This window comes from Salminus brasiliensis, chromosome 5 (genome assembly GCF_030463535.1).
Source record: "Salminus brasiliensis chromosome 5, fSalBra1.hap2, whole genome shotgun sequence".
NCBI lineage: Eukaryota > Metazoa > Chordata > Actinopteri > Characiformes > Bryconidae > Salminus > Salminus brasiliensis.
Genome location: NC_132882.1, coordinates 41,595,478 through 41,615,574, shown reverse-complemented (window position 1 = coordinate 41,615,574; position 20,097 = coordinate 41,595,478). Strand labels below are relative to the sequence as shown.

At 44.5% G+C, this 20,097-nt stretch overlaps 2 protein-coding genes across 2 annotated transcripts; both read right to left on the bottom strand.

The window, feature by feature from the left end:
- Positions 1-978: 978 nt before the first annotated feature.
- Positions 979-10,318, bottom strand: osgin2 (oxidative stress induced growth inhibitor family member 2). The gene is made up of 6 exons (XM_072680431.1): positions 10,241-10,318; positions 5,696-5,782; positions 5,469-5,605; positions 5,185-5,376; positions 4,921-5,012; positions 979-4,685 (listed from the first exon to the last, which is right to left on the bottom strand). The coding sequence occupies exons 2-6, from the start codon at positions 5,760-5,762 to the stop codon at positions 3,374-3,376; spliced, it is 1,800 nt and encodes a 599-aa protein (XP_072536532.1). The 5' UTR covers positions 5,763-5,782; positions 10,241-10,318; the 3' UTR covers positions 979-3,373.
- Positions 10,319-19,172: 8,854 nt separating this feature from the next.
- Positions 19,173-19,535, bottom strand: LOC140556650 (protein FAM237B-like). Its single transcript, XM_072680725.1, has one exon. It carries the CDS (start codon positions 19,533-19,535, stop codon positions 19,173-19,175), a length of 363 nt encoding a protein of 120 aa, XP_072536826.1.
- Positions 19,536-20,097: the final 562 nt, after the last annotated feature.

The following is a 20,097-nucleotide window of genomic DNA, read 5'->3' as shown; positions in this document are numbered from 1 at the left end:
TAGCGGTTTACTAAAATTCATTTGAGTTCTTTTTTTTTTTTTTTTTTGAACAAGAATCCTACTGTAATCTAGAACGTCTCGGGTGCTACATGCTTTACCTACTGTAAGGACAGATGCTGGAAGATTGATAAGGCCAAGACTTACAGTAGAGGACAGAATGAAAGTTCAACATTAGAGGAAACTCAGAAATGATCATTCTATTCCTTTTTCACAGCTTTGTTAAAATTTGGCAAAACGAAGAAGCATGAGGTGAAGAGGTTTTCTTGAGATAAGAATGAATGGATTTGCTCAGGCAGAAACATTAGTGACATGAGAAACCATTGGAGTCATTGGAGCACTTCTGTGGCAGAACTGTAGGTCAAAGTAACCATTCACTCCAAATAATAACGGTGCTAAAGAAGGTTCTTTGAATACAGAGCCTTGATGGTGACGTCCCATATAAAAAAAACTTAAGTCAACAAGATAATTAAGTCATGGCCAGGACTTAGGATCTTGTTCCCACGCCTTACTAAGTCATGGCAACAACTTAACTATTTAGTTCCTACGCTTTAAACGAGGGGACGAGATTGTGGGTCGCCTTAACTCCGAGCCATTAGAGTCGTGGCCATGACTTAGGATTTTGTTCCTTCATCTTACCAAGTCATGGCTTACTAAGTCTGATGACTACGACTTGGTAAGAAGAGGGAACAAGATCCTAAGTCATGGCCACGACTTATTTATCTCATTCCCACACCTTACTAGGTTGCAGCTATGACTTGGAATGATCTAGGATCTCGTTCCTTCAACTTCCTAAGTCATGGCCACGACTTTAATAGCTACGACTTAGTAAGCTGAGGAAACGACATCCTAAGTCATGGCCACGACTTAATTATTTAGTTCCCACACCTTACTAGGTCGCGCCTACGACTTAGTAAAATGAAAGAACAACATCCTAAGTCGTAAGAGTCGTGGCCATGACTTCAGTATCTTGTCCTTCAGCTTACCAAGTCATGGCCACGACTCTAATAGCTATGACTTAGTAAGACGAGGGAACGAGATCCTAAGTCATGGCCACAACTTAATTATCTCATTCCCACACCTTACTAGGTCGCGGCTAGATCTTGTTTTCTCAGCTTAGGAAGTCATGGCTATGACTATACTAAGTAAGACCAGGGAACGAGATCCTAAGTTGCTGAAAGCAAGATCCTAAGTTGTGGCCACAACTTAGTAAGACTTAGTAAGATCTTGTTCCCACACCTTACTGGGTTGTGGGCCCAACTTTTTGGTTTTATATATGTGAAGCTCTGAAGGGATGCGGGTGTGAAAAGTATTTCATTTGGTAAAGAAGGTTCTTTACACTCGCACATCTATTTATGGAACCAAAAGCAGTTCCTTCAATCTATGGCATCTCTCAAAGAACCTTTTGTAGCTCCTTTATTTCTTTATTTTAAGAGTGTAGGTCAAAGTAAGCCCTCTGGTCCAGAGGTAAATCTTTACATTCATTAGGGATAGCAAGGACTTGTGAGTCTTGTTTCTCTGTTTAGGCCCATATCTCCACTTTGCATAGAAATCTCTATTTGCACTTGACATATCAACACTCCAAGAGAGCAAGTAGTCGTAGCTACTATACATGTGTGCATGAGCTGGAGTTATCCACATGCACAGGGAAAGGTTGCAGACAACCTTTGGAAAAGCTCATTATTCAAATTCACTGTGTCATTTTCAGTCCACTGAGCAAACAGCCTCCTCCTCTGTTCTCGCCTGGGCTCAATCAGAGTAATCTACACTTCTGAAACGACCAGATTCATCTTATTGGAGTATTATTTACACCTACCTTGTTCCCTACACTCGTTAACCTCTTTATCCAGTACTGTAGCCCACCTGTTGCTATATGGCAGATGAGTATAGATACAAGGTAGGTATCTAATGAAGTCCTCACTACTCTGTATATACAGTGGCATGCAAGTGTGGGCATCCTGATCTCCAATAGATAGAGAACTTTTACAAAGGTCTTAGACCTTACTTAGCTTGTTTGGGCTATGGTTTGTTTCCAATTATCATTAGGATAGTCCTAGGACTCCTAAACCTTCTCCCAACAATCAGCAGCTATAGGCTCCGCTAAGCAGCTGCCGATCACTCTGAATGTTAAAATAAATGATGCCCACAAAGCAGGAGAAGGCTATAAGAGGACAGCACAGCGTTCTCAGGTAGCAGCAATGGTAGTTAATGTCTTGCCTTTATGGTCCAGGGGTCGCATGTTCGAATGCCGAGCCATGCAGCTTTGCCCATCAGGAGCCGAAATACAAAGGAGCACAATTGGCTCATCACTCTTGAAGTGAAAGTGGCCTTATCCTCCTAGTGCTGGGAGCTTTGCTAGTGCTAAGGGCGAGCTACGAATGGGTGGGGTAATTGGCAGTACCAAAAAATGGGTAAAAATTCAACAAACAATCTGTTTCCTGACCACATAATTCAGCATGTTGGAAAGAAGTCCAGTGGACTGATGAAGACAAAATAGCCCATTTTAGCCATTTGAAGAACAAAAAGAGGCAGAAATCCATGCAAGCGACTCCTGCATGCCACTGTACATGCTAAACAAGCTATTTCAGGCTGGTCGGGCTTCTCTTTTTGATGAAATGTGGGCGAGTGGAGAACAGCTGAGCACTGTGGCTTCAGGAAGTTGCCATTTTGCAACATGTCATTGCTTATTGGGGTCAGCTATTCTTAATAACTGGGATCTGAAAAGAGGAGGACACTTTGAAGGTTGTGGACTGGGGCCGCCGGCATCAACATGAGCAGCTCTCTAATACCTTAAGAAAGGGTTTGTCATGGTTACCGTCCAAACCTTTTTAAATTGTGCGTTTTTCATATTTCTGAAAACATAGCAGTAGTAGTAATAATAATAATAATAATAATAAATATTATTTCAGTTTCCAGGGAAATAGTAAGGAATGGCGCCAGCAAGTCTTGCATATCAGCCACACCATCATCTCTCTAGTGCTTTAGACCTTTGCTGGCTTGCACAGCTTGGTGCAGTTATACACACTGAAAATGGAAAAGGGTCAGGAGTGTCGATGTCCCCAAAAAAAGCATCATAACGTAAAAAAATAAGGCAACTAACAATATGTGCAACATCGTGAAAAACAACCTGAACAACCTACTCATGTGTAGATGAAATATGAATGATGAAATATTGGCACATTGCTCCTGCATCCTGCATTTTCCTTGCCGTAAGACAGGTAGAATAAGACAGCCGGAAAGGACACTGGTTTTTCTATCCTATGGTTTAAAAAACAGTAAGAAAGCTGTTAAAGAGTTAAAAATAGATGTATCCACTGCATACATGTAAAAATAATTTGCTCCTTCATTTCCTCCTGCTAAACCCCCTAGAATACTCTCAGACGAACCCCCCACTGCCTCTACCATCTCCTCGCCCAACTCTCCCGCACCCTCCTTCGTCAGCAATCAGCTTCCCCTTCTTCTTTATCTGCTTCAGTCTCTTGAGCAGGCAGCTGGCAATTCCCAGCGCACCTCCCTTTATGAAGCGCACAAAATTGTCCCCCACTAGGGGACCCATGGCAAACAGGCCAGGCTCAGCACTGCACTCAAATGTGTAGGGGTTTATGTCCACGGGATTCTGCCTGCAAGAGATGGGCCTGCTGGGGTCCAAGCCCAGGTACTGGCCTTGCTCCTTCAGGAAGAACAGGTTGGGGTAGGTTCCGATCAGAACAAGCACCATCGACACTTTGAAGGCTCTCAGGATGCCACTGGATCCCCTCAGAAGGCAGCGCATGTCGGGCTGGAATGAGAGCACGCAGTGCTCTGGAAAGCTGGTGTAGTCCGGGAACAGTACCGAGGAAGCGCTAGGGACTGCTTGGCTGGCACCGCAGTTGGCGATGGGGGACGCAGAGCAGGTCTGGGAACACATCATGTGGTAGACCCTGTGATACTCCGGGTACAGCGTCTTTGGCAGCTGTTTGAAGATGAGACTTGGGTCGTCGGCTCTCTTGCGAAAGACGTGCAGCACCGAGATGCTGTGGTTGCAGGCGCACAGCACGGCGTCAGCTGCGCTAAGGCCCGCCCCCACCACTAGAACCGGGTCAGAAGCGGGACCCAATTTGCCGTGGCGGTTGACGGCCACACCGAGGTCGCGCACGTTGTGGAACACGTAAGGAAGATCCTCCCCTTCCACGCCAAGACGCGCCGGCGAGTCGGACGCCCCCGTCGCCAGGACAACGTTCTCCGCAAACACACAGAAAGGAACATGGGCGTCACCCTGGAGCTGCTGGTAGCCCCGGACTTCCCACAGCCCCTGCGAGAGCCCCTGAGGAATACCATTCTCTCGCATTCCATCGATGCTCCTCTTCCTCCTGTTCTCCTCTTCTCCCGCTTTTCCTCTTCCTCCGCCGTTCTCAGTGCCACTTTTGAAGCCATTGCTGAAGCCGTTTTCGCTTCCGCTGTGACCGTTTTCGGTTGCTTTCTGGTTGCAGTAGTCAAACCCGTTTTCTGTCCCATTCCTTTGCCCGGTTTTGGTGCCGTTTTCAATCCCTGTCTCTTTCCCGAGGTTGCTGTCTAGGCCACGGTGGAGTTTCTGAACGGATGTGACGTAAGCGTTGTCTGCAAAGTTCTTTTGGAGACCCATGAGCTTCACGTAATTCTTATAATAGGAGGAGATCTCCTCTGGAGTGGCCCGGTCCTTGGTCATGCTCCTACAGCAAATGAATACCACAGACAATCCATCAATAAAATCCACATCACTTTATTAGATGGCTCTTCAATTCTGGTCCTGGTCCATGTCTGCTGGATACTGGCCCAATAGGACCAGAACCGAAGAACCCTGCTCCAAACCGACAGCTTACACACACCAGAGGAAGCCATTCATGAGGTTGTTTGCTTTCCTCTGGATGTTCAACATCTAGAATTCTAAGTATTCTAAGTGCATACCTCCTCTTGCCAGGGGTTATGTCCCTGTAGTTGACCCCTGGCAGCTCCATCCAAATGCCCAGGCTGATGGTCAGCATGGATCCTTCCATTGCCTAGGAAGCAGGCAAAGAAGAAGAAAAGTTACTCATCCTGCTGCAACTAAACTTCTAAACCTAAACAGACTGAAAAGTCTAAACCATACAAGTACAAATCTAAAAGGCTTCGACTGCTGGGGCCTTGAGGGTTCCTAGGTTCCTGCTTGGTCAACCCGGAAAAGCTGCTTACATGCCAGGCCCCGCCGGGTGTTGCCTTGCCCAGAACCAGGTGGGGAATGTGATGCTGCTTCTCCAGCCTCCACTGCAACACCGGTGGGAACTCGAAGCCCAAGTCTGCGTTGGGGTGAAGGAGCGTATCGAAGAGTACCGCCACTGGATTCTCAGACCGGCCCTCTAAACCCTCAGATAGGTATTCCAGGTTCTACACACACGTACATACACTTGTTAGTGAAAATCTGAATTCATGGAAGATCTTGCGTTGGTTCAGGATTGCCAGCACTTGTTCTAATGTACCTGTTCGGTGATGGGCAGGTGCTTGGCCTCCTGCAGTTTGTGGTAAAGAATGGGATTCGGATGCACGGCTGCTGGATCTAAATAAGGCGTGTATCCGCTCAGGAGATATGACAGGCAGATACCAGAGGGGCCATTACCTGAGGAGGTGTTGGGAGAAGAACGGTCATGCTAGGGTGTATGGAAATGGCAGCTGCAGACAGTGTTGGTGTGGCATTTCGGTGACTCACCAATGATGACCACTGGCACAGTTGGAGGGCAGTCTCTGGGCAGAGAGCTTTCATCCAGAAGAGGCATCGTGACAGCCAGAGCTGACACTGTAAGCACAAGACCTTTAATTAGCACTTCTATTGTACCTTAAGGTTCTGTCCATAAAGTCTTCGATTGACCGATGTATTTATTGACCTTAAGCACGCTGGTGTCCGAGGTTTGCTTCTTGAGTTTGTGGCTCAATAAACAAACAAACACTCACATTAGGCCCGGCTGCCTTGTACCGACCGCCCCGCACTCCCTCTCTAACTTTCCAAGCCCATGCCTTCTTAGGTCCTCACCATGTGACCATTTTGGGTTGTAGAAAAGTGTCGCCTGCCAGATTTAGACTGCCCGTGGACAGATTGTCGATGTCTTGAGCACGCTGATGCACAGCACCCTCACAAGCCTTATAGATGTATCAATTATGCAACACAGCAATGTTCGGTAAATCAATGCTGTTGCCTCCCTAAAAATCTTCCCCGAGCATCACGGACACCATGGTCAAGTTTGCGATCACGGTAGATGTGTGTATAGATACAGAGTTACTAGTGAGAGTCCGCACCCAGGGCTTGTTTGGGGGAGGGACATACTGTATTATCACTGGTTTGCTTTCACACAGAACGTTTCTGTGCGGATCGTAGACGGACCGCGCCGTTTCAAATGTCACTCAATCGGAGAAGAACGGCGCTCTCTGGGACCCCTGCAAACCCTGAGCCGTTCTTGTAGGAGGTGGTTTTTAGCCGTGCAGGTGACAAGGTGAAGCCGCCACATGCCCCCCCCCCTACACACACACATGCCACCAGGGGTGGACAGCTTCCATGCCCGCAGAACAGACCTTGAAGGGAACTCCAAGCGTGCTCTGGATCGGTTTCCCACTTGACCAAGCGTACCAAACTCTATAAGCAAGCGGACCTGGGTCCAGAAAAAACACTAATGCCCTTGGACTTAGTGGTTTATGAGACTGTCCACCGAACTGGACAAACGCATGGTTATTTGAAGTAAGGTAAATGGATCACCTCAAATGCAACCTGCCAGCACTTTGGACATTGGACTGACTCACTAGGTGTCTATTAGGGTGGAATACTAGGAATAGCCATGCAAATGGGGTGGAAATATAACATGTCAAGACTGTCAAGAGGGTTTGGAATTGGCCCATTTTACAGCTCTGTTTAATTTTGTTGATCGATCAACTCCAGTCCTCCCAGTTTGTTTTGCCAGGACCCACTGTGTTTCTCTGTGCTACAACGGCTACCATAATCAGTTTTAATAGACGAAGGCGCCCCGTTATCCGAGCATGCTCATTGTCCCGTCCTGGCGGGCGCAAATCCCCTCTGATCAAACCTCGGGTTGGCCCGTAATCCAGGCTGCCCATGTTTATGTCTTTCTCGCCACGTTCAAAAGTGCGCTTGGCATGCTGACGGTCGGCACATTGCGGCCGCCCGTCCCAACCTGTTTTTCTTTGACCCTGGCTGTTTACTCTTTTCAAAGGGAGGGCGCGGGATTCCAGGCATAATCGGGGGTCAGTGCTGCAGGGCTGAGTGGTGTGGGTAGGGGAGGGGAAGGGGAGGTGGGTGCTGGTTGTGTAGAGGAGTTGGCAGATTTCAAAACTGGCATTTCCAGCCCACTGCTCCATTTTAACAGTCTCCTGACCACATTCAGAGGGGTTACTCACATGGGCGGGCGTGCCCTGTGAACCTCAACAGAACCTCACATGTCTGGACCGCACAAGTAAACAAAGGTTGTCTGGACCGTTTCCCTTTGATGGGTAGCTGGTGTTTTGGAATTGGGTTAAAAAAAGAAAAATATATAAAAAGCTGGTCCAATTTTACACCATAAACAATCACATCTATATGACCATTTCTCTATTCTCTATTTATAGCTCTTTTATATACAGATATTTCATTATTACCCAATTAAGATTGTATTAGCACAGTTTATAGGTCTTAAATATTAGGTAAATGACTCCTGATTCATTCATTCAAATTATTATTGTTATTACTATATGAATTCATTCATTCGTTATTTGTTACATAACTGTTAAACATATATATTTTGTATAGAGTGTTTCTGTATATGTAAATTCACTAATTTAAAAAAATAATAACAATAATAAAAAAGATATATGTATAATTTTATATATATATATATATATATACAAATAAAAGGGAGAAGCGATTTTTAAATTATTATTATTTTATATATATATAAATTTTAATCGCTTTTCCATAAAAAATAAATATATGTATAAATATAAATACAAGGTAGCAAGGTTATTAGACTGCATCTAATAAACACATGCCCTGCACTAAGTGATGTCACTAAGGTACGTCATACTTCTTCTCTTATTACTTTGTATAAACTCTTTGTATATAATGAGGATAAACCAACAATTTTATAATAACTTATCAAATCTGTGACTGTAACTACCTAATGCGCCCCCTAGAGTTTGCAAATTCCAGTTTTGCCGAAAGCCGAAAAGCTTCTGAATGGCTACATTCTACCCCACGCACCCCAGACTAAGCTCCGCCTCCGCTCATGCTGCATTTTTCAAATGGGATAAGAGAGCGGGTGACCCGCTGATACGGAGGGTGAATCTATTCCTTAAGGCCAGCGTCTGTAAGAGGGTACACCGGGTATAACCTCTTCATGGCCATTCATAGGCTAAGTCCAACAAAGCGGTAAAAACAAAGGATCGGAACTGGATCAGGCTTAAAATACTCATGTCTGTTCAAAGAAATCTGGATCGGATCGGGACATCCCGATTATGCATGTTTACGGCCGTGGTAACGAAAGGCTTATATAAGGTTCATGCAGTCTTATAAACTGCTGTTCAAAAGCCCTAAACTGTCGTTCACTGACATTAAGAACTTTAACGGGACTTGTTTGGGAAAGGTGGCCTCCTTTTTCCAGCAGTCTGTAGCATTACAGCAGCAGACAGGCCTGTGCCTCGGGGAGTGTGTCGCTTGTGCCCGAGTGTGACGGAGCGAAAGAGCTTTGTTTGCCTATGAGCTTCAAGGCTGGTAAGACTGTGTGTGTGTCTGTGTGTTTTTGAGAGCAGGATGCTTAGCTGGACGGGCTGGGTGTGTGTGTGTGTGTGTGTGTGTGTGTGTGTGCACATGCGTACACGTGCCTGTGTGGTGTGGTCAAGGGGCCTATGCAACATCACCCCTGATTCCAGCGGTTCCACACCAAGCACCTTCCACAAGTGCATGGAAAATCACTAAACTGTCCAGGACTCTGACCCACCAGGGCCAGAGCTCCACATCCTTTTAAACACATTCAATGATGTTGAGGTCTGGACTCTGAGTTGGCCGGTCTGGTGTTCTAACAAGCACCTTCCATCACCTACTACAGTCCATGCCCCAACGCCTATATGGTGCCATCCCAAACAAGGGTGGTTATTCCAACTATTAGGTAGGTGGTCATAATATTCTGATATGACTGTGTATATATATATATATATATATATATATATATATATATATATATATATATATATTTACAGTCGTATGCAAACCCCTTGATGGCTGATCCTGTGCTTTGACCCTGACTTTTAAAGCTGGGACATGCAAAGGAATGTTAATCACGCTAATCAAGGTTGTTGGTTCCATACCCAGGTCTGATTGGCTTAACCAAAGGCCTTAAGGTGCTCAAGGGTCACTGCAGCATGGCTGACCCTGTATTCGGACTTTGGGATACGCAAAGGGAAAACGTCCTTATCCTGCAGGGTATACATACGTATGATGACTACTTTACTCTAGGGTTCCCACTTGCTCTGGACCTCCGAGGGTTCGGCGTATCAAGGTTTGCGGAGTTGTCTTCTATCTAATCTCATCAGTAAGACCAATACTTTGACTGGATACCCGTCATGTGAAGGGGTGTGTGTGTGTGTGTAGGGGGGGGGGGGGGGGGGGGGTAGGGGGTAGGGTCTCTGACTTCTGCACAGCACTGATGACCTCATCATATCATAATTTAGGCCTACTACACATTCCCAGGCCTTTAAGACTGTGATGTCACTCTTCCCCAAAATAGGCTGCCTACAATAAGGTCCCCTCTCGGCTGTACTTCAATAAGGTCCCCGTCCGAAAGCATCAACCCTGGTGGTGACCTCACTGTGCACACGCCAGGTGAGTGCACGAGCAAAGTTTGATGCTAATAATGCTCCCAATTAGAGATAAACCTGACGTCCTCGCAACCACACAACCCACCCCCACCCCCCCACCCAAGACCTCTTGTCGCATCACGTTGCAAAGGGAAGCACCGTGCACGAGCGACTGCAACTTTGCTGTGCACAACAACAAATAAAAAAAACGCAGGGGGGGGGGGGGGGGTGTTGTGGGATGAGGGGGTTCAAAACGGTGCTCTATATATCGCCCACGTCACGCGCCAAGCGAAATCTGTTCACCTTTCTTTGGCACTATTTAGGCCACGACGCGCGAGTTTCCGTGCTCGTGCATGCAGCGAGGCTGAAATAAAGCTGCGGTATGAGGGGAGGGGAGGTGGGGGGCTTAAGAGGAGCTTACCTCCGTATGAAGGGGCTTCAGGTTTGGCGTGCCGCGCGCGTCCAGTTTGCTCTGTCTCCTCGGCGGAGGCTGCAGGCTGCATAAATAGTCTCGTGTCACCGGTGGGAGGGTCCCGGATGATGCTCTCGGCGCGTGCTAACGGTTTAGCCCACTGTATGGAGGGAGGGAAGCTGTAGGAGGTGAGGGCGAGGTAGTTTGGGGGAGTAAGAAAAAAAAAAAAAAAGGGGGGGGGGGGGGGTGTTGGGGGGCTTATTAACGGGCACAGAAGCTCGAGAAACTGACGAGAACTGGACCGGCAGCGCGCACTCGCACGCATACGCGCGCACAAGACCCGGATGCGAGGATGTGGGCCACGAGATGAGAAAGGTGCACTTAAATATAATCGATAACCAGATCATTAATATGGTGACAATTATTTATATTTTATTATATAACTATATTTATATTAAAGATTTTAAACGTTTGGCACATAAATCTCAAGAAATGTCTTTAAAAATAATTTGTAAAATATATAATAATCCCTTTATTCATTTAATTATCATATATATACACAAATATATAATATTATAAAATATAATATATTCATAGCGTTTAATAAACTTCAGGCATTCCTTATTTTTGCTATATTACCGTATTTATCGTAGTTTTACACCCCTAGTATGCACTAACTAGGGATGCGCCGATTTCAATCTCAGTATTGGTATCAGTGTTGGTAACAGTCTGATACTGGCCAAACTCTGGATCGGGTATCGAATGAAATAAAATTAAAAAATAAATAAATAAATAAATAAATACATTTGAGTGAAAGAAAAGTTGCAGTTTTATCCAATCAGAACAGGTGAATGAAGACCTAGTGGTCGGGGTTTAAACACAATACTAAATAACCCAACCACTGTCTGCCACCCATATTTGCAGGTAAACCATTAATTAAAAATCAATACTGTGTTTTTGAGACTTGATACAGTATTGCAAATCCCCCATATTATATCTCAGTGCTTCAATATATTGATATTTGTATCCACTATTGGAGGAAAATAAACAATATTGAGCAGATATGACCTGCCTCAGGGGTGATCAGAAATGGGTCATGGAAAATGAGGGACACTGCAGGTCCTGCAATATGACTATTGCACATAGACAATAGTCTGAAAAAGTTGTATATCGTACAGCTCTAGTATTGATATCATGCCACACCTCACACTTATGGTCTTATGCAATAGTTTGGCCACCTCTGTTCAAATAACATGTGAATAACTACTGTGGCTCATATGGCATGTTGTGCTCATTTTAGAATAAAGCATTATGGGAAAAAATTCTGCATAACATTAAATATGTCAAAACCTTTAGACGCGTCACAAAAGTTTGTTAACTAGCTTAGCTCTTGAACCAGCAAAGGCATTGGGTATGATTTTACCCATGAGTTTGATGGGTTGGTTTGCTGGTTTATCAGAATGACCGACCTGACCGAGCTATCTGACCTGTACGACCAGCTTAACCAAACCAGTCAATCAAAATGACCATCTTGACCACCATCAAACTCAAAGGAAAGCATAAACTAAACTGGTCAACCAGTTTAACTAGCTAGCTCACCAGTATATGGGTTATGTTTTCATCTGAATGACCAGCACCTAGACCATCAATGACCACATGGCATGACTTTATTTGCATCTTAACTGATGACTTATGAAGACATTTGGAAAGATGTGGCGGTATCCCACTTTGAGGTCCCATTTGTAGATGATCAGACTTTTTTATTATCATAATTTTGTGCTCTGGTCAAACTGACATTCTTCATTGACAGTCATTAATGAAACATTCTTGCTCATGTTGGACTCATGTTGGTTTTAAGCTGTTTAGTCTCAGTATTATAATATATTGTCAGACTCATTAAGGCCTGATTGGGATGTTTGGGATGCTACACTGCACCGTTCGACCACTAGATGGCATTTGGCAACTTTATAATGCACTGGATTGCTTTCTTGTATTGCTTGATTAAAACACATTGCTTAGGGAACACAGAAACTGTGAGCAATGGCAAGTTCTTCTTTTAACTTAGTGGAATTTTTTGGTCAAAAGATGCTTCAGGCAAAAGCTCATTTAATACACTTGGCTAAAAGAGTGGTGTCCACAAACTTTTGACTGAAAAGTAGATGTCTGGACACCTCCTGCCTGAATATTATTGCACCTATCCTAAAGTCTAGTTTCATTTATTCTATTTTCAAAGTCTCTCTTGAATATTGAGTTGAAAAAAAAAGTTAACTGGACATAAAACTGGTGGAAGAAGAAGGAACAGAAGAAACCTAAGAACAAAAGATGTTTAAAGGTTGCTTCAGGCAAAAACTCATCTAATACGTTTGGCCAATGGAGCTGTGTCCACAAACTTTTGGCTAAAAAGTAGGGTGCCAAAACGTTTGCTCGAGAGATGCCTCAGGCAAACGCTCATCCAATACGTTTGGCTAATGGAGCTGTGTCCACAAACTTTTGGCTAAAAAGTAGGGTGCCAAAACATTTGCTCGAGAGATGCCTCAGGCAAACGCTCTTCCAATATGTTTGGCTAACAGAGCCGCGTCCAGACTTTTTGGCTGAATTTTGCCAAATTTGTTGTGAGTAGCTGGAAAAGTGTGTCCTGTGGAGAGGTTGGATATTTTGGTGGAAAGTTTAAGGACATATTTCAATAGATTCCTATGGGAGGGTTTTGGCCACAATACTATTGTTTGGACACGTCCACGATTTAAAATAATAAACTGCAGCCGAAGAAGAAGAACAAAAAGAAGAAACCTACAACAAACAATTAGGACTGCAAATCACGCTAATTCATCTAATTTAAGAAGCTAATTAAAAAGATAATGCTAGGTGGAGGTAGAGCTGTGTCCACAAACTTTTGGCAAAAATGCAGGGTGCCATCAAAGCTCATCCAATGCATCCGGCCAATAAAGCTGCGTCCACAGACTTTTGGCTGAAGTTGGCCATATTTAATGCCTATAGCTGGAAAAAGGTGTGTCCTGTGGAGAGGTTTGAATTTTTGAAAGTTTACGGACATATTTCAATAGATTCCTATGGAAAGGTTTTGGCCACAATAGTTCAGCCCAATGAGGAAAAAGAAGTAGTCATGCTAATTCATCTCTGTTTGGCAAAACAACCCAAGATTTGTAAGGATGTGGTCCACTGTTGTTGACGTAGAGTGAATACACTGCGTAATACCCAACTTGAGGCAAGGGGGGAACCTGCAGAGCAATCACTAGACGTTTGCATTGACGTCATGAAAAGGGCATTAAGCAGGTTCCTCAGAAACCCACCATTAACTCAGAGTCCCAACATGACAATCAGCTAGTGCTTTAGACTTCAGGCCATGACACACGTACACATCTTTTGCTGAATTGCACTCAAATTGCAGCGTCGACTCTCAACTCAGTGGGCGTAACTAGGCCGTAACTGGCTACTGTAGCTTAATTGGGTCGTGACTGAGTACTTGGTGGCTCCTGATGAGTTACCGTATGTGTGTGTGTGTGTGTGGTCATGTATGTAGCTTCACGGTTCACTCCACCTGGAGAGAAGCTTCCTTGTTTTGGTGTGGAGGGGCTAACAATGATCCTTCGTGAGCCTTTAGCCACACTTGTGAGCTGAGTGTCCCACAGAGGCAGTAATACAGCCGCATTGTGTGTGTGTGTGTGTGTGTGTGTATATTGTGTGAGTCAGTGTGTGTGTATGTATGAGTTTGACCGGACGTTGATTAGCCGCATTGTAGGTGATTACTTTTATTGTTTTGGAGACGTCAGGGCCGCAGCAGGGCTTCCAAACACAGAAGGGTCGTTCTGGAGCCGTCCAATCAGCTTCATCAGCACTTCGGCCTGCTAGCCTGATATTAGACTCTGCGTTTCTAATGCGGCCGCTTGAACCCGCAATCATCTTTATGCTTCGCGCGCGCCGCATCGAGAGGGAGGCCTACGTGGGCAAGCGCTGGGCAAACTACATGCGACCTCATCTCACGCTAAACTAGCTAATGTGGTTTCTGGCACAAAACCTAGTGCTAAAACCTAGCTAAAAACAGTAGTAGCAAGTTAGCAGCTAGACTTTTGCCTGGAACTTTGTCCCGTTTGTCTAAAATCCCATGAGAAAGTGTACCTCCGAGACCCGAATTCCAATAGGTCTGCCCTTTATCGATCATTCACAGTGGTTTATACCTACCCTTACCGACCAATTTCTTCTAGTGGTGGTGAATGGAACCAGGGGTTGCCTGGTTCTCCAAGTTTTTTTTTTTTTTTTTTTACAGTCCACCAGTCGAACCTACCACCACCACCACGTGTCCCGTGGTATGGTAAAGTAGCCGCTTCCGCAAACTAATTATAGAAGTCACTACTACCTACAGGTTTGTTTATGATTCCTATTTTACTTTATGCAAATTTATGCAAATCTTTTTCTTTTTGATTATGCAAATATTTTCATTTTTGATCTTAACTAATCACCTCATTTACTATATAGTAAAATAATGCCCAGCTGGAAAAAAAAAAAGACAGCCCAAGACCAGTTTTGAATGGTCTGTGCTGGTCTTTGATGGTCAAGGTGGTTGAAAAGTTGACCCTAGTCGCCCAGACGAAAACATACCCTACACTGGTAAGCTAGCTGGTTAACCAGCTCCTGACCAGCATAGTGTAGGTGGTATTTGAGTTTGGTCATGCTTAGTCTTGCTGGACGACCAGTTTGGTGATGCCGGTCCATGACTTGCTTGGTTGTGCTGGTGGTCTAGCTTGGTCTAGATCAGTTAAACCATCAAACTCAAAACAAAACGTACGCTGGCCAGGAGCTAAGCTGGTCAACCAGCTTGACCAGCATCTGGTGTTTTTTTTTAGCAGGGGCAGTTTTGCTTAAATAATAATAATAATAAAAAAAACGAAACAATTGAAAGAAAATAATAACAATAACTTTTCTTTGGGTTCTATTTTTTTGGCCTAGCAACACCCTAGCATGTATCTTCACACCATAAATGTATTTTTTTTTACCCAATGCATGATTATGCATGAAGTTTATTTTTCATAAAATTATTGTAAACAGTGTTTGTTAGGCCTCAGCAATAATGTTTTCAGAACCATTTGGTGCTCTAACATTCGGGAAATGAAACCATTTGGACATCTGGTTCCATTTACCACCATTGTGAGCAATTCTGACTCGGTCAGCATCTCTGGAAGGGAATTTGGTTTCACACCAAACTCTGAATGACTTTGTTAGCATTCTAACCATTTAATTATTTAGCAATTTTGCAAAGTTGGTGGAGTGCCCCTTTAACAGATGGTTGACTATATTGGGATATGGTGTATACATTTGAATGTACTGCTTTCATGGCAGCCCAATGCAACCAGTACATTTCCCCAGCCTGCTTCCATCAGCTCTCCCTGAATTCAATCAGATGTGTTAAAACAGGAGGATCATACCATCATGCAGTTCTTCTCATGCACGGCCAGGTTTAACACACACACACACACACACACACACACACACACACAAAAGTCATAGACGGATGAATCATCAAATATAGAAAATAGATTGCTTTCTTATTATTGGGCAATTTGATGCTAAAGCTTCAAAAATAAACCAAATTACATCCATAGGACAATCACACAATATTCTAATAATTTATGATTCTAATAAAATAGTCCAGAGAGGCTGACCGAGTCAGAATTTCATGTTTTTCCCCACATTCTGGTCTTTGATGGTCAGTGTGGTTGAAAAGCTGGTCATCCAGACGAACACATCTATCTGGTAATCTATCTGGTTGACCAGCTCCTGACCAGCATAGTGCAAGTTGCATTCAATTTTGGTTAAGGCCAGTCTTGCTAGTCGACCAGCTTGGTCTTGCTGGCAGTCTAGGTTGGACAGATTGATGCGTGTAGACCATCAACCATGAAACTCAAATGAAAACATACCCTACGCTGGTCATGAACTAAGCTGGCCATAAGCTGGTCACCCAGCTTGCCTAGCTCAAGCATTTTAAGATTTTCCATCAGGGGCAGTTTTGCTTAAACTGTAGGAAAACCCATTGAAAACCGATTAAAAGAAAATATTAATAATAACTAACAATCCTTTTTATTGTATTTATGTTTATTTGCATTTATTCTAAGAACATACAACAAGCAAAACACTCTTATTGCTAAAATAATGTGCAAAATTATTTTGCACAGTACTGTGTATTGTATCAGAAACCACATGTTGGACTGCAAGACTTTCCAGGATACTGCGTAAACCTTCTTATTTGGCCAGGTGTGGGACAGGTTGCTCAATATACTGGGTACTGTAGTGCTGTGTCCCAATCCACTCCTCATTTATTCAAAATCAGACATTTTCCAGTCGATAATCCACTTGCATCAGGAACAGGAACAGTCCATTTAAAACAGGTGAAAAATTCAGAAATGTACACATTTCCAAATAAGCACTAAAGGACACAGAGAAAAGGGGACTCCTAGCAACCATGCAAGGCCAGGTAGACCACCAAAACTGTCCCCACCAGTTAAACTGCAAATGTCTTTCGGAAAGAGAGAGAGCTCTTTGCTTATGGAATTTTCACCCTTTTTCTCCCCATTTGGTCGTGCCAGTTGACCCACCCGTTTGCAGCTCCCCCTAGCACCAGCAAGGCTCCCGACACTAGGTGCATACAGACAGATGCAAGTGCCGGCCAACACAACATCGCTTTTGGAGTGAGGGAGGAAAGAGCACCATTTACCCATCTGAGGAGAGCATGGTCAGTTGTGCTCTCTAGGACTATGGCTCCTGATGGCAAAGCGCAATGGCTCGGGATTCGAACATGCGACCCCCAGGCCACAGTGTTAGCTCAATAGTTCAAAAGTAGTGTGGTGCGAAGGATAACACCACTACCTGCCTATGAACTACTACAGCATGTGGGAGACTATGCTGCAGACCATATTGGTCCTGGAAGTAAGACTACACTAACACTACATTGGCTCACCTCTGTAATACGAGTAACCTTGTAAGTGGCTAAATGCTGTAAATGTGAATAGGCCACTCGGATCTGGATCACTTCAGATCTGGAAACATCAGTATCTTCGTTTCTGAAGCTAAACTTGCTAAAATAGACAGACCACACCAGAGTCCAGACCTCGAAGTCACTGAATGTGTTTGGGAGGACCTGGATGATTAAAAAAAAATAATAAATAAAAAGTTTTCTAAGGCTTTGAAGACCACTTTAGAGGTGTGGAAAAACCTCTGAGTCTCCTAAAAAGAATGGAAGCTGTAATAAAGGTAAAGGATGGGCCCACTAAACCCTCAAACATCTGACATTAGTTGGTTGAGTTTTTTGGTTCCTGATGCTAATCAATGAATAACTTGCAGTTAATGGATGTTTTAAATAAATGAAGGGTGTTCTCTGACGTTTGCACAGTACTCTACACTCAAACCGAAGGGTTCCAGCAGAGGGGATCAAACTTGTGATATCTGATACCCTGATGATTGGGACAGTTGGGTAGTTGGGCCACTTTGAAGGCCAGGAACCATTTCTAAAGGGTGCGCACACTAAGCAAAAATGTCCTTTAACGAACCATCTTCAAGAGGTCTTCCATCAAAATCATAGTCAATCATTAAAGGAACAGTTCGCCAACAAATCAAATGAACCCTGATTTATCACTGATGCAGTTGATCAGCCGAAGCATGTTTGAGATTTTTTGTTAGCTTTGGGAGACACTAAAATAACATTGCTAACAAACACTGGTCTTAGATTGTACTTATAAAAGAGGGTGCGATGGTCGAGAGACGTCTTAGGCATGTATTTACCATGAGGAGATTGGTAACAGTCCATGTCTTGTGTTTGTTAGCAGTGTTAGCCTAGCATCTAGCAGTTATCAGAAGCACATGTCAGATATCAAACTGATCAGCCAAACATCTTGGCTCAGCAGCCCTGCTGAAAAAGCCAGCTCAAGACCAGCTTTTACTGGTAGCTGGTTTCAGTAGCTGTTTTTTGATGGTCAGTGTTCATCCGGGCCTATACTGGTAAGCCAGCTGGTTAACCAGCTCCACACCAGCATTGTGAAGGTTTCATGTGGTTTCAAGACCATGAGTCTTGCCAGCATGGTCAAGCTTGGTCAGGTTGATGGTCATGCTTGTAGACCAGCTAAGCCATCAAACTCAACTGAAAACATACCCTAAGCTGGTCAAGAGCTAACCCAGCTAACATGTCCATGTGGGGCATGTATGGGTAGCCCAACTGAGAACTGGTTCCATATTGGCCCCACAAATGGATGCCCACCAGGGTCAGTCATGGGACTAGGAGACGTTCAACAATCTGGGTTGAACACTGCATGCGGAGCCTAGATGAGATAAAAGGTGGGCTGTAATGATGGGGCCCATTTGAGAAGCCACCTACATGTTCAATCATGTTCATTAGATTTTCCCCCCAAGCTGTTTGTTAAGGTTCCTTGAACCCTCTTTTCAAGGGTGTAGGTAGCGTAACGTAAACCTTTAGGTAGAGGGGTGGAGCTTGTTGGAGACATAACAGTGGCAAGTAAACAAGCCAATTGGATTGTCAGGTGCTTTTGTTTATTGAAAGTAAGGAGAAGGGCAGGGGGGGTGGCGACCCATAGGACCATTGGTATGTAAAAAAAATTACTTGCTGCCTTAAATTGGAAGAGTTCATTAAAACTGAGACAGGAACTGAGCACACTCAAACACACAGTAGGCTATCTGTTAGCTGAACAACATGGGACAACAGAGAAGACAGCACCTGGGTGAATCGCTGTGGTCCACTCCAGGATTTTGCTCCAACTGCCTGGCTCCTTTCATTAGCTCCAATAAGCAGTGAAGCTGACCAGGCCGTTGTAACAAACTCATAGAGAGGATTTTGACTTTCTGGACCAGAACTGCCCACCTGTGCACCATGACCGCGCTATGAAGTCTAGGTGGTATGTTAGTCTGTACTGACGCTCCCCTCTCTTCAGAACGCCCTCCTGCCCAGTCCATGTGCACGCGACAGCACGCAATCCACATAGCGCTCCCAGAAGAGCTGCGCGAGCTTCATGAAAGCGCTCTGGTGTCCGGGCTCCGGGGACGTGTGCAGGTACGCCATGAAGTCCCAGAAGGCTCCCACGCTGTGGGCCAGATGCAGCTTACGAACCTCTATGACTGCGAGCGAGGAGGTGTCCCAGCAGGCGTTGTCAATGTCACCAAGATGGGCGGGCGCCCCGGACTCAGGATTCATCACGGCGGGCATGCTGAGAGCACACGAGGAGGCCATGACCAGCAGGAGGCCGCAGAGACGCCACCACCGGACTCCGAGAGACTCCGCTAAGGGATCCATAGGTGAAGGCGTGAGACGACCGTGAAGGAAGCTTTGGAAAGTTGCGGTTAACCTGGAAGTGGAGCAACGTCGAGTTAATTTTTATTCACAGATATATTTACGGCTACAGAATGGCGGTGAATGCAACTAGACGTCTGAAAAGTTCAAGGCATCTAAAAGCTACATCACAGAAGGTCGTCCAGCAAAATATGTAGGCATACACTGCCTGAAGACGGAGATGTTTCACGGTAGATCAGATTAAAATCAGACTTCAGTCAAAAAATGTATCTTTTAGACTAAACTCCATTCATGGTGGAGGGATACATGCAGGTGTTGCGTAAAATAGTCCCTCGCCAAAGACTATTCTAATCAATATTCCAAATCTAAAACTCAGAAGACACACTGGTGAGGTTTGGAGTAAATACAATATTTATAATTGTGTTGTAGTCATGGCAACATCTGATACCTATCACCACCACTGTAATAATATAGGTAGGTTAGCAAGTTTCTCCGCAGTGACCAGTGAACCACTTCACACCAAACCGAGTGTGAATGACTGACTGAATCATCCTGACCTCACTGA